This window comes from Fulmarus glacialis, unplaced genomic scaffold (genome assembly GCF_000690835.1).
Source record: "Fulmarus glacialis isolate BGI_N327 unplaced genomic scaffold, ASM69083v1 scaffold743, whole genome shotgun sequence".
Taxonomy (NCBI): Eukaryota; Metazoa; Chordata; class Aves; order Procellariiformes; family Procellariidae; genus Fulmarus; species Fulmarus glacialis.
In genome coordinates this window covers 24764-39669 of record NW_009200784.1, presented here as the reverse complement: position 1 = coordinate 39669, position 14906 = coordinate 24764, and the positions used below count along the sequence as shown (strand labels likewise).

Below are 14906 nucleotides of genomic sequence, written 5' to 3'. Positions count from 1 at the left end.
GAAAACACACTTCCATGGAAGATGCTATTTCTGTGTGCTGCTTCCCTCTACTGGGTGGAATGGGAACAGTTATGGCTGATGAATGGATCCAACTTCCTAGGCTAACATCTTGTGTAAGACTTTCATTGTGATTTGAATGTAGGGTTTTTAAGTGCTTTGTGAATAGAATGGGGTTTTAGTGGTTACCCACAGTTCACTGTAGCATTCAAATGCTCTGATAGGTAAGCTAACGTTCCAGTCTTGTTCTCCTCCAACTCGAGCATCTCCAAGTATCACTAGCATGGAAACACTATGTCATAGCGAAGGTTTTTTTGCTTTGCTGTTGGGAGTGGCAGAAGGAAGTCTTGCCTAATATTGTCACTACCCTGAACACAAGGGATTTGCATATTTTGGAAAAAAAGTAGAGGATGGTTCTCAGGCATGCATACTTTGTTTACCCCTTCTGGGAGGTGGGTGTGCTGGTGCTGCAGTTCTTCAGTGCAGTGATTGTTAAATGACCCACTTAGGAGAATGTGGTGTTTGTGTATGCAGGAAAAGTCTTCACCTGAAACCTGCCATAGATGACATCTCCAATCTGCAAGTGTTGGCAGATGGCTTCCGCTCTTAAGAGGAGCTGATGTGGACACTCTTCCTAGTATTGTATTGCAAAGAAAACAATGACACTTCCATCTAACTGTTAGAGTATGATTTGGAGCGTACTGGGAGGGATAGCTCTTCCTCTGTGCAGAAACTATTGTGAAGTCTTTGCCTATTGCTACTGTCTCTAACTATCTCCTTTACAGTTGAGCTGTTGGGTTTTTTCATCCTGGCACTATTTTCTTTTTAATTCTTCATTAGATAGTGATACAGGTTTTTTTTTTCCTTCTAGGTACTGCATTTCTACTGTGATACCTGTTCTGTCCCCATATGTCGAGAATGTACCATGGGACGACATGTGGGTCACAGCTTTATCTACCTCCAAGATGCCCTCCAGGACTCCAGGACTCTCACCATTCAGCTCCTGGCAGATGCTCAGCAAGGACGACAGGCTATTCAAGTAAGATACTAGCAACTTGAGTAATTTATTTCCCCTACAGCTTGTCTGTTACAGGGCACGGTGTCAAGGCAAAAAGCTCTCTGCTTCTGCTGTCAGTCTTCTCACCCCTTCTGTTCTCTCAATCTTTGACAGAAGTGGCTGTGGAGCTGAAAACAAAGTGCTGTTATATGGATTTTTGCATTCTTGCAGCATAATCCTGTCATGTAAATCACAATAGATATGAAACTCTGTACAAACACATTTGAGCGTGAAGCATTCTGAAGAAAGTTCTGATCTCGTATAGCAGTGCTAAGCCTGGTTTTGTTTTTACAACTGAGACTTATTTTCAGCTGTCTTTCATGCCTGTACAGCATCTAGCACTGTAACTACCTATGACTCTGGTTATGTCTTCAGTGTGGTCACCACATACAAAATACTCATCAGCTGTTGGATTAGTGTGAAACTTCTAACCTGCCTGTGCAAAGGATCTGGAGCTATCTCCGTACAAGGATTACTCTGCACACACAGATGCATGCTATAACTGCCTATAATTGCATTCTACCTCAGCTATGTTTTATAATGCAAATATAAATACTGGGCAAGGACTGGAAGGAAGGTAATACAGTGCTTCAAACTACAGAAGAAATTTACGTAAGGGAGTAACCTGCAGGGATAGGTAGACAGTTACTTTTGCTGAATAATATCTAGTAGTAACTGTTATATGATATTAGCAGTAGTTTTGCATGTATAAAGAGACTTTGGGTGGGGAAAGCATCGTGGGAAGCTACACTCCACACTACTGTCTTATTTTGTTAGCCTGAAATGCCCTAGATTTGAGCTGGATATTCTGAAACTCAACACTTCTGTGGGATTAAACTACTAAGAATTTTTTGAGTAAACATTTGTAGAATGCCATGTATAGGAAGTAAACTTACTTTCTGAATTGGGTGTGCTTTCCTGGCACATGCGTGGTACAAACAATAATTAAAAAACCCAAACAAACCCATTGTCCACCCATCGTTGCTTGCTTCTAGTAGATGAGGATTTGAGTGGGTCTCTTAAATTTTCTTACTATATAAAATCTGTTAAATCTCTTCTTCCATTGTTGTTGGCAGTGACCACTCCTTCAGTCTCTCATAGCTCACTTTCCTGCAGCGCTACAGAATTCCTGTGTACTCTAAGCAGGTTACTAAATGTAGGACTTGTGTGTCTTGGGTACTGGCTGTTTTGAAGTTGGATCCCTTTCTATGATGTGACAATTTTTCTGCCTGTCAATAGCTATAACTTTTAAGTAAGCTTGTTCAGTGGGACAGGAGCAGCTAAGTTTTCTCTCCTTAAGTCTTTGCACCTGTGGAATGAAATAATAAGTATTATGATGCTATAGATATTAAACTGTTGTTGATGTCTCCCTTTAGCTTGTGATGTTAACTTGTTACAACAGAACAGCAAACACCAAGTTTTTGGAGGTGGATGGCTAATTTAAAAATCCATCTTTTTTGACAGAATCTTGCAAACCTTAGCTTCTTCCAAGATTTGTTTTAAATTGGACCATAAGGCTCTTCAGCAGTATCCATACTAAAACATTTAACATGTCCCCAAAATGAACAAGAAGAAAGGGATTATACTAGTTTAAAGAACCTCACTGGTGCAGTGTTCTGAATTTCTCCAGGCTGTCCTAGACAAGGGCTTGTCTGTTAGTAATCAAATTACTGCATTTGACCTCCAGGACTCTTAATCATCTAACTGGAGCAGATAAATTATCTAAGAAGGGACTGACTTTTAGAGTAGAAACTAGCAGAATATCGTTGAGTACCACTCTACTACTATTTCATGAATGCTTTTCTGCCTGCTTGCTTCCTACCAGGTTTATTTTGCTTATTCCTCCCCCATTTTCTTCTGGCTTTTTTGTTGGAGGCTCCTGGCATTGTGGTGAGCTGACTACGTCATGATGTACAAGTAAAGGGTGGGTGGTACTGGCTATGTTCATGTAACTCGAACAAACAGCTCAACTGAACTTGGTTTGTGCAGTTCTAGCTACACAATCTAGCTACAGCCCATCCAGGTTAAGAGGCTATTTTGGAAGTGTTAACTGGGCAGCTTGCGTAAAGATTCTGTAAAATGAACCATGCTTTTCGAGAACTGAGTTGTCTTAGTTTAGTGGGCTTTTTAATCTTGACTGCTATACAAAAAAAGGGTGTAGTGAGCAAGCAGATCAGTGACAAAGTTGAGGTGGTGGTAATCTGCGTGTGCATATGCAGGAATAGGAAGACTGTACAACTCAAGACAGCTGCTACCTAAGCAACATCAGCAACAACTAGAAGAGCATGTGATGCAGTTGAAAGCAGAGGTGCCTGACTGAAAGGTTGATGCAGTGAGCCTGCTGCGTAAGCAAGTTTTCATGGAGCAGAGCTTTTCTTGTTCTTGGGATGATGGGGCTGTGAAGTTATATATTTATCCTAGGGAGGAGACAGCATGTCAGCATGAATTTAAAACAAACTCTAAAGTAACTAGCCTCTAAATTAAAAGAAATTGGCTTGGATGCTTTTGTTAAAGTTTGAAAACCGTCGTCAGGGAATTAAATACCAGTACAAGCTGCAATATGAGGAACTAAGCTGGAGCTCTACGAGCCTTGAAAAGTAATATGGTGTAGTAACACTTCTTAGTGGGACTGATTCATACTGCTGTGCTAGTAACTCTTTCTTAATAGGCTCTGAAAGTGATAGCTCTCTGACATGAGATGTTGAGGATGAATGAGGAGGGGGAGTTGAGAGTAAAGGGGAAAAGGTGGAATTTGAAGGGCGTTGCAGGAGGGAGGAAATCGAGCCATGAGTCAACTGGCTGGAGAGTATCTGGTTAACCAAAGTTGAAGGCTTTTAGGAAGAAATGTTTATTTAAACTCTTCCTGCAGCTTTGGAGGAAAGATTGTTTTTCAGACTTTAAAAAAAAAAAAAAAAAGCTGTGAGTTGGGATACATTTCAGCCTCTTGATCCACTGAAGCCTGATCTAGTCTGTCACTCCTGAAAAGTCCAAATCTCGCTTTTTAAAGGAGTTGAAGTCCTATGTAAGAAATAGTAGTCCTGGCAGCAAGAGGCTTGCTTTTTTCCTCAGTGAGGTTCTGCAGCAATGGAAAGCTTCCCCTGCTTCTCTGTGCTGCACTGGTCCTGGCCTGGATCATGCGTTTCTAAGCCTGTCCCTAACACAAGAACTTGTGCCTCATGCGCCTGAGTGGTGAGCTGATCCAGCTGAAGGGGTAATCTTTCTGTAGGATTACTTTTCGGCTGGGTCAGCCCCCTGGCTGGTTCACTGCAGTGCTACAAGGACTGTCGATGGTGCCAGGGAATGGAGCAGAGGCACCCAAGTCTGTGGCTTGTAGGACCTCTTTCTTGTCTCAGTGTAAAGCTACGCTCCTCTCTAGGATGCTTTTCTAGCCTTTTCGGAGGCTTGAATTGATTCACAGGATGATATGAAAGCCAATGACATTGGATTAATAGGGTGGGGGGAAGCAGGACTGCTGCGTTTCTGTAGGGGGGAGCTTGCCCTGCTGCCTTGTTTTACCTCGTGAAAGTGCACACTTAGCTGTCTTCTTTCAGAATTTTTTCCAAGGACTGGGCCGCAAACTGAACGTAAATCTGTTACGATGAAAGATAGATGGCTTGTTCTTAATGTCATGTTCTTAAAATACATCTATACATGTGTAATTGTATATATGTATGTGTGTGTGTAATCTAATGCACTTGTGTAACAGTATAGCCTTGAGTGCTTATTCCCATTTAGGGTCAATTTCCAGGTGAATGTGTTAAAATACAGTTTGATCTGTTCATGTCAGTTGTCTTAAAAGTGGTTTTATTGGAAAACAAACAAATTCTTTCCTGGCTGAGCCTGTAGTTGTGTTTGCTGGGATGTTCGGCAGTGCAGGCTTCCACATGTAAATTAATGCAGTGAGATTGGTCACGCGCAGAACATGGGGGAAGCCACTCTCTTACCTACCAGCATGAAAGGCTTAGGAGTTGGTGGTAAGGCGGGTCAGCCATTAAGGCAATGCCTCTTCTCTCCCAAATTGTGGAGGAGTTGGTATGAAGTAGATTTAACACTTTTATTCTAGGGAAGGGGGAAGGGAGGTAGTGTAAGAAACTTGGCCAGCCAGAGGAGGAAGCTGATCTGTTGCCTCGAGCCTCTGCCCTTCAGGGGAAGCTTCCCTGTGGGTTGCCGTATGGATCTGTGCTGCCGGGAGGTCGATACCTGAGAAGGATGGCACCGCTGTGCTGCAAGGGATCGTTCTGGGGTTGTCACATCAAGTTAGCTCAGGCACCCTTGTGCGTGGCTTTGAAGTCAGGCTTGCAGCTTTGAGAATCTGAAATGAAGCTTTGTAAACAAAATGGAGTCAATTGTGCTTTTCTAAATCTAGGATTTATATCGACAGAGGCTGAGTTTCTTTGTACTTCTAGTTATTGTTTTGTGTTGTGTTGTAGTGAGTTCCTTAGTGTAACATACAAGCAGATGCTATCGGGAAAGATGGATTTGACATGTGTCACTGTCCAAAATACTGTTCTGCCTAAAACTTTAGGCAAAAAGTCTGTTCTTGCAGTACAAATCAAAGTGATTCTTTGTTGGTTTCTGACATGGCTTAATATGGCCTCTAGCCCTCCCTCCATCAAAGCTTCTTTAAAAATTCTCTTTTTGTGAGAATTTTCTTTAAGTGAAAATTTTTTAGCGTTTTACACTTTTTAAGCTGAAACCTTTAAATTGGTCCAACTACTGTGATTTGTGCTGTAGCTGCAACAACATTACTGCAAAGCCACTGCTAAACCTATTAATCCTAGTGTCTTTACTGCAACTATACTTCGTATAGGATCTTCCAATTAGTTTTTCTACTATAAGAGCATTAGGAAGTTTACATCCAGTTCTTGATGCTGGAGAAAGCTGGCTGTTACGTGCTGGTTGTTTTATCCTGCTCTGAAACAGCGATAAGTAATTGGAAAAGTTCTTTGAAACAAGCCCTCTGTATCTTTTGTTACCATAAGGAATGAAAACAAACTATTTGTCAATGGAACACCTTTAGCATTTGGTGGAAGAGGGCTAACTTGAGATAGACAGAAAGATTTCATTAAGTTTTTTGTATTTAATGTGCTTTTAAAAGCTAGAGAGGGTTTGCCAGAGAATATGCATCTCAAAGTTTTTTTTTTTCCCTCTAAGTAGGATTAACTTCCTCTTAAATTCTTTAGTGTTAAAAGTGTAAATCTTCCATATTGAGGTAGGGAAGTGTGTATTTAAGGGTCTTTAGCCGTTACCTGTGGTCCATTCACCCCTGAAATACTGAAGGATTCCTCTGAAGAAAACAAAGTTGCTTTCAAGTTTGAATTTCCTCTCCAGAAGTCTGCACCTTCATTGGAAAACTTAGACTAGCAGACTTAAATATTGGAATTAATGCCTGAAAAATTATACCTCCCTCCCGTCTTTAGATGGATGGAATTAAAAATCCTAAGCACCTTTTCAAAAATGCTCATGCAAGCTAGCATTGATGGGTTGCAATACAGTTACCATAAGCAGCCTTTATACATCTCATGGTGTTGCCACAGTGGCGTGTTGTGCCGCAGTTTGTTCAAATGAACTGAATTGATATAATCTAACATCATGGCTCAGCATCTGGATTAACAGGCTCTGCTGTTTGAGACATAAGTTAGCCTCTTTAAATAACTGCATGCTGTGTGGACATAACTGTGGTCATCCTGATTTTAATTTGGGTATGGGACTGTGGAAGGCATGCAGTGAGGGCATCAGCACCTTTACAATAGCTCTGCATTTCTTGTTTGTAGCCCGTCAGTGCACATGCTTTGTAATGGTTTTTTCTTTCACCTGGAGTGTTGTATGCTTCTGATCATAACTTTTCATTTAAAAAAGCAGCACTAGTGAAAACTTGGAGTAGTGATATTTCTAGAACGTTACATTTAAATATTCCATAGGAATATTTAAGTAAAGTAAAGATTAAATTGTAGAAAGCTTTTTGTTAGCTTGAGGCTCTGGTTCCTGATGTCCAGTAGAAGACAGGAAATGTGAAAAAAGGCTGAAAACTGCCAGTCTACAAAATGGCAAATCCTGATTTGGGCCCCTCTGTAGTCAGCCCAGATATCCAGAAGTGCAGCCAAGTTCTATCATAGCACTTTCCACCTTCTGGCTCTTGCAGTCAGTTTCTTCATAGCTTTGTTGTAGCATCAGTGGCCATGTTAGAGCCACTGTAGCAAGCTCATTACTAGTTTTTTTCCCCAGGTGGTTATATGTAGCTAAAGGGGAGCTCACAGAGGTGCCCACCTAAAGGGCGCTCCGAAAGGACACCTGGGGTCCAATGCAATTTTGCTTTTCATGTTTTACTCAAAACTGGCTGAAGCGTGTAGGAACTGGCCAGGCATGCCTGGGTCTGTTGTCTTGTCCTGGAAAGGAGTGTTTGGTTCAGCGTGTTGTATGTAGGCACTGGCACCCTGAGTGCCAGTGACAGTTTACATAGGGGTGTGTTTATGCAGAGCTAGGTCTAATAAGATGTAAAATGCTGTATGAATTATAGGAAGAGTTACCTTGAGGTATTAACAAAGTAGCCTTTTCGGTTTGTACAAAATGTTCAGAGAATAAAAACTTTGAGACCTGCACATTTAATAATCCTCATTAAATGCTTTGAAATCTGAAAGTACAGGTAATACTGCATGCCATTGTCCTCTTCTGCTGAAGTGTGTGTTTTGAATGTTGTTTGTTGCTATTTGGGTAGGTTTATTGAGAAGAGTAAGGAATTCTGAAATGTGCTGGTAGCAATAGCTAGTGATGGATGTCTGCATTGCTTTCCTTCCTGAAAACATGCTTGTCTGCCCCACTGGAAGCTCTGTTTGCAAGGTTTCCTTTTGTTGTGGCCCTCTGGAACATATCGCCTGCAGAAACGCTGTCATTACTTAAATTTTACACTGAGGAATTGGAAGTACCAGTTTCAACCCTATAGTTTACAAGATACATTGCAATGTCCTTTATTTTTTTTTAACACAAGGTGATGTCTCTAATAGAATGAGGAGTGTACTGGCCATCTTTGGGCACCTGGGAAGTCACGAGTGAATAGGTACTGCTGCAAATAGGCAATTTACTTTATCAACCAACAGCAGGAAGCAAAATAGTTGTTATCCGTCTCAAATTCAGTAACCCGATGAGATTCTCTGCTAAACACAGGCCTTGTCTTCTGTTTCCTAAGCATGTGAACTAGCTGACCATCTCATTCACTAGCACTGGAATAATTATGACGTACTGTGAGGAGAGTGCGTCATAAAAGCTGCTTTTCTTTAAAAGGATTTGTTGTTAAAAAGATTGTGTGGTGCCTGACCAGGACAAGAAATGCTACTGCTTAACATGTTTCCTAAAAAGTTGACCTCTCTGAAGACAAGCTCTGCACAGGAAATGCCTGCAGAACAGCAGGAGAGAGTTATCGTGGCAGAGCTGTGATATCTTACAGTAATCAAAGAGAACAAGGGATTTCCATGTAAAGAAGGCTCCCGAAGGTTGTACTTAAAGCTCTTGGCTGTTGCTTCAGATACTTGCCTATTGCTGTTCCCTCCCCACCATGCCACTGCCTGCTGCTGAGTGTTTCATGCTGGTCAGCCTTCCTAGGCTGTTCTAGCCTGTTTTGGCAGAGTGCAGGATCGTGTGAATTTGACCGAAACTTTGCCAATATCCTGGACAATATTAGAGCCTTAATGTTTTGGGCATCCTTCACTGATCTGAGCTGTTCAGGCTCAGGCAAGTAAAAGTAAATCCAGATGATGACATGAGTTGTTGGTAGACAACCTTGTGCTATTGAGTACCATTACTTGCTCTACCATAACTGATTCCTACAGGTGAAAGATCGCAGCATCCACAGGGAATGAATACCTCTCTTGCTATGATGGAGTTCTTGAAAGGTGGACTCTGGTTTTGGTGGAGAATTATGAGGGAAGTTGAGGTTGCTCTTAGCTATAAGGCATGAGGAAAGCATGAACACAGATCACTGTCCTAATGGGTACTACTGTACAAAAAGCTCAAGTAAACCAAGACTTTTCTGCTTTCACAGACATGCTTGCTAGAATTGGAATATGAGTGGATAGCATAGTTTCCCTAACACTTCTCAAAGAGATACCTGTTTCTCTTTGCAAGAGGAGGAGGGTGTTTTGCTGTACTTGAGAAGAATCCGGATCTATTTTGGAAGAAATACATACCTTTTCCCTGCAGCAGAAGCTGGTTCTGTATTTGAATGGCAAAGTAAAGATGATAGAGGCACAGTATTCTTACATGTGGACGCCTCCAGCTAGGAGCGAAACATACTGGCTCTTATGAAGCCTTAATCTGTGGCCAGTTGTGACTTCACATCTGCTCTGCTAATTGTTGTAATGAGATTTTCACTTTCTGTCAACTTGAAGTGTTGAGTCAAATTTGTCTGCCAGAAACTTTGTGTGAAGGCAGGTCAGGTCTGCCTCCAGTGGGACTGGGATATTTAGGCTGTCCATGAGTTTGAAGACATTCCCTATTATAAATGTAGGGAAGGTGACTCTGACCTGGGAGTTGCATGAAGGAGGAACAGCTGAAAGGCATGCTCCTCTTACTGAGCCCTGTGCTGCAGAGGGTCTGTCAGGTAGCACTCCTATTTTCCTCTACCAGTTTGCAAGAGATTTCTTTGGATTAAAGATCAGAAACATTGCCTTGTCTTATTTTTCAGGGTTGTCTTCATCTTGTCTCCAGAAACTAATCACCTGACCGAATTAGTCTTCCTTTTCATTTCAGTTCTCTACTCCTACGTGACTTGGAAGAATACATCTAATTCAAACTAGTAGTCTTAAAATAGCTACCGGGAATGAAAATGTCCAAGTAACAGTACGCTTCTGGTTCTATGTTTTAGCATTCCCATTGTTGGCATAAACTAGATGCTGTTGAACTTGCCAGATCAGCCTTTGAAAATACTAACAACCAATTCCAAAAAAGATAACAAAAAGACCTGTCTGACTTTCTAGACAAAGCTGGATAACATTGGGTAGTTCAGATTGTTGCATCAGGTGGTTCTTAGATTGGTACATCCTCATATACAGAATTAAACTAAGGATGTTTTCTGTAAGGCCCTGAATGTACAGTAAAGCCTTTAAATTGCGTTTTTACCCACTTTATCAAGCCTGCATTTCTGAAGATTAAAGATGTTTTCTGCCAGAGCATTCCCTGGCTACCTAGTCTGAAACAGCTCAAGTTCTGAAATGGACCGGTTCTTCAGACCGGAGTGAGGGAAGGGTGTTGTAAAGTCTATCTAAAATGCTGTATTTAAAACAAATACCCATGGCTATTTCCATGGCTTTCAGTATGTAATGTGGAAAACGAAGGTGAGTTTGAGTTATGTTCTCAGCTGTCAACAGCTTATCAAGCTGCTACAGTGATGTGTAGTGTGTTGGTAGGGGTTTAGATGTCTTGTGTATGTTGCTTAATATAAAAATTCTAGAAATGAAATACTGTGATGTGCCAAGTTTATGAAAAGGAAAAAAGTAAATGCTTGTTACAGTCACAGAATCACAGGATGGTTGTGGTTGCAAGGGACCTCTGGAGGTCTTGTCCAAGCCCCCTGCTCAAGCAGGGCCACCTAGAGCCAGTTGCCCAGGACCACGACCCAGACAGCTTTTGAATATCTCCAAAGATGGAGACTCCACAATCTCTCTGGGCAACCTGTGCCAGTGCTCAGTCAACCTCACAGTGAAAAAAGTGCATTCTCTGATGTTCAGAGGGAACCTCCCGTGTTTCAATTTGTGCCCATCGCCTCTGGGCTTGTCACTGGGCACCACTGGAAAGAGCCTGGCTCTTTGCACCCTCCCTTCAGGTATTTGTATACATTAGTAAGATTCCCCTCTGAACTTTCTCTTTTCTAGGCTAAATACCTTCACATACCATCACTTTGCTCTAGAATTTTGTAACTAATAAACTAGTATCTCTTTGACCTCTTAGAGGTTCACAACCACATCTGCATGTTAATGCTGGTTCACTGTATGGCAAAGGTGTTGAAAAGATTCAGTTAACTGATGCTATTGAACCTTTTCCATTGGGAACTGTGATCCTTCAGATTTGCCTGCTCTTTATCTTGTTTGGGTTTATGCCCTTTTCTGTAATATTTTGTGAAACTGGGAGCAGTTTGGGAAGGATCTTTCAAGGAAACAATTTTTCCTTTGAGGGGAGAAGAGAGACATTTTCCTTCCAGATGCATTCTGCATATTTGCAGAATACTACTACAGAATATTTTTTAAAAACTTGTATTACAAGGTTATATTAGAATTTGGTCTCTATCCAAGGTGTGAATAACTATATGAATGCTTTTTATTGATAACCATCTAATCTTTGTTTTTTCCTCTTAAAATTGATTAACTTCACTTTCTGTTAGGAGCATTTCTGTGCAGCTCAGATGCATAGATAAAGTCTGTTCCCTACAGTGTCATTCTTACTAGAAGCACAACAACAGTCTGAACCATTTTGAGACACAAGACAAACTGGGTTCTCTATGTGTAGGAAAACATGAGTATGAATTTCTGTGTGAGTCTCTTGAGTTCATACTAGCTGCTTGCTGGAATTGCACAGGCATTTTAGTCCTGTGGTGTTGGTGCATGGTACAATGAAAGGGTAAACTCCATGTAATAGATGTATTAAAAAAAAAAGTTGTCAGTTTTCAGGCTCTGATGTATGAAATGGGCAAAGACCTGGTAAAAAAACAAGAGTTGTCACTTCATGTCTTTACCTGAAGGTGTAGTGAAATGTAAGCAGCAGTCCTCTGATTGCATTTCTAATTGGTTTGGTTGAGCCCTAAGTGTGTTGTCTTTTTTTCTCCCCAGCTGAGTATTGAACAGGCCCAGGCTGTGGCAGAGCAGGTTGAGATGAAAGCGAAGGTGGTACAGTCTGAAGTCAAAGCAGTGACTACTAGACACAAGAAGGCCTTGGAAGAGCTGGGAGTGTGAGCTGCTCTGGAAGGTATGCACCTTATATCGGTGGTTTGAACTGCTGACAAGTGCCTTTTCAAACTGAAAACGTGCTTTTTATCTAGTACCATGGCCAGATTCTGATATCCTCCCGAGGAACACTGAATTGAAACACTACAGTTTACTGTGAACTCATTTTTCTGTAGGTAGCAGGATGCTGGTTTCTGGCCCTGGTTGGTTTTGTGCTGAAGGTACCTCTCAATCTGAGAAACTGGTTGGGCTTTTGTAGGGACTAGGATATCCTCGCACCGGCTCAGCCCCACTGGTGGGGTGGGCACTCCCCCTGCCGGCTCTGCAGCTGTGGCTCACGTCTCGGTACTGACCGGAGAAGAGATCGCCTTTAAACACCTTGTTTAAAGAATGTCTTTAAAACCTCTTTAATACGTTGCTGTAGAATTAGGTATGTAGTATATGGGTTTTCTTACATGATCCACTTTCCATAAACAAAGGAAAGGAGCAAAACTGTACATGCCATGTCCTGTTTTAGAAAGACTAATAGAAATTCTGCAAGACTAACTTTTGTTGTCCCCACACCTAAAAACTTACTTTACTCTCAGTCAAGATAGTGTCCCTCTGATTTTTTTTTCTACTACTAGTAGAAGAAAAGAATACTCTCCAGCAAGAGTATCTGCACAATCCCAGACTCTTGCACTCACTTCAGCCACAATGCACGCGTGGTATTTTGAAAGGAGGAAGGGAAGTAACAGCAAAGTTGCTTATTCCAGAAAGGTAACTTAGTGGTCGTGGCTCTTCTCTGCTTGTTTAGCACAGATTAGTTTGGATTGGCCCATTGGGTCCCACTTGTAGAATTGAACAGAAACCCACTCTCTGCTGTTGGATTAGGTCTTTTAGATGAGTGAGTCAAACTGACTTGTCCTATGACCACATGATTGCTAGTACTGGTATAGGGGAGCAAAAATGTGTGGTCAAGATGAGAAAAGTTTAGGAGTAAATTGGGACTGCTCCTATCATATGCAGTTGCACCAGATAAAGTGTGGCAGGAAACCAGGTGCTGTGTGGCCGCTGCCTGTGCTAGCAGAGCCAGGCAGGGTGGCAAGTACACGTGGTTGGTGAGGCACGTGCTGCCAAAAAGCACTGCCATCCTGCTAAGGTACTTCTCCCCTGCCTCTTCCCCATCAACATTGATTGGAACAGTAATTTTCTGGTTTAATAGCTGTTGCCAGCAAAATGACCACTCTGGTAAGAGTTACTCTAACTACAGTGAGACTAATTCCCTAGAAGAGAAGTTTGTTTTTCTGTGGTTCTTTTATAAGCATCAGTGGCAAGATGAAAAATGCACTTTATCTAGTTACTGTACGTCTAATGCTGCTTTTTCTGAGGTATTTGGATTGAGGGAAGTAAGTTCACTTTCCACTGTTAGCCTTCCCCAAGAAGCTTGGCAGGCTTCTCTTTTGAGGTATTCCTAGTACAGGAGAAGTAAGAGCTGCCCCTGAGCTATTTGTATCCCAAAGGGCTGCATAACTGCACTTTATTGGAATGTCTGCACTGAAAAGCAAGTTCTCTTCGGGTTATAAAACATTATTTTAAGAAGGAAACTTGGCGGTGGTGGGAAATCATTCTAGCAAAAAAAGCTGAGTATATTAAGCCCTCATGTGAAGAGTGTTAGTGAATAATTTCGGGTACCAAAGCTGAGGCCGAGGATTAAGTTGAGACCTAAGATGAGTAATCTGTTTTGGAAATCTATTGGAGAAAGCATCTCTGACTTTTTTTAACAGTCTGGTAAAACCTGCATGCCTCAACTTTAAATGAAATAGCATGTTTATACATCTGTTATCTAGTCAGTGTATAACCAAGGAGTCTTCAGACGGTGAGTTGTCCCTCATTAAAATACATTGCTGGTATTGTTCTGCAGTCAAGCAGGTATTCAAACATAAGGAAATGTATTTTTGCAACAATAAAGCAATTACATGTTTCATTAGTTTTACAAGGCAGGTGTCTTTGCCAGATGGTCTAAAGTGGTTTTTCACAAGTAAAGATAAACACAGGCTTATATAAAATAGTTACAAACAAACCATTTATGCTTGAGCTCCAGTCCCCCAAGCAGGGAATGGCAGCAACCTTCTGTGTCATTTGAAGTGATGTTATAAAGCATCCTGTTGTAAAGCACTAGCTCAGCATAACTGCCAGGATTTGCAAGACAATATTAAAATAATTGGACCCTAAAAATCCCTGGAGATAGATGTCTGGTATTATCCAGTCACATGTAAACAGTTCTGGCAGGCAGGGCAATGACAAGAGCCCATGTGCATTAGCTGATGCTGGCTCCTAGCCTCAGCTTTGTGTGATGACAGCCTGCCTACCTTCTGAAATGGATCTCAACTCTGGTTAGAGGAGCCTCAGCCTCTGCTCTTTCTTGAGAGCCTGCAGTAACCTCTGTCCTCCCTGGAGTTTAAATAAGATGTATCTTCAGATGATCTGTCAAGTACCTTGCAACTAGAAAAGAGAATAGCATTTGAGGAAGCAAATCATTGTGGGTAAGCAAATGATTCTTCCTTTCAAATGGCACTCTGATGCAGCAGATCTGCAGAGTAAGAATGTATGATTTTGGCTGGAGGGTGGGAGAGAATAATAAACCTGAATTTGGATAAATAATTATTTTTTCTCATTTCTGCCTGTCTACATCACAGCTTCTAGAGGCTTGTTCTGCAGTTGCGTGTCAACAAGCTGCAACAACTGCACAACTGGTTTTTATGTAGAAGGGCAACATTAGGAAATGTTTCCGATACGGGTTGTCTTTCCTGATGTAAGTGTGCTTTTCTCTCCCCCCTGTCCCCCGCCCCCCCCAAGGTGGAAAAGATTCGTCAAGTCAAGGCTAAGTCACTCTACTTGCAAGTTGAAAAGTTACGTCAGAACCTAAATAAGCTGGACAACAC

At 41.6% G+C, this 14906-nt stretch overlaps 1 protein-coding gene across 1 annotated transcript in view; it reads left to right on the top strand.

Annotated features, from left to right (window-relative positions):
* Positions 1-874: 874 nt before the first annotated feature.
* Positions 875-14906, top strand: part of TRIM71 (tripartite motif containing 71, E3 ubiquitin protein ligase) — a 15468-nt gene continuing 1436 nt past the window's right edge. The window contains 4 exon segments of the mRNA XM_009573706.1: positions 875-1036; positions 11869-11982; positions 11984-12004; positions 14821-14906. The exon segment at positions 14821-14906 is cut by the window's right edge and continues 16 nt beyond it. Coding sequence (XP_009572001.1) covers positions 923-1036; positions 11869-11982; positions 11984-12004; positions 14821-14906 — 335 coding nt within the window. The 5' untranslated portion in view covers positions 875-922.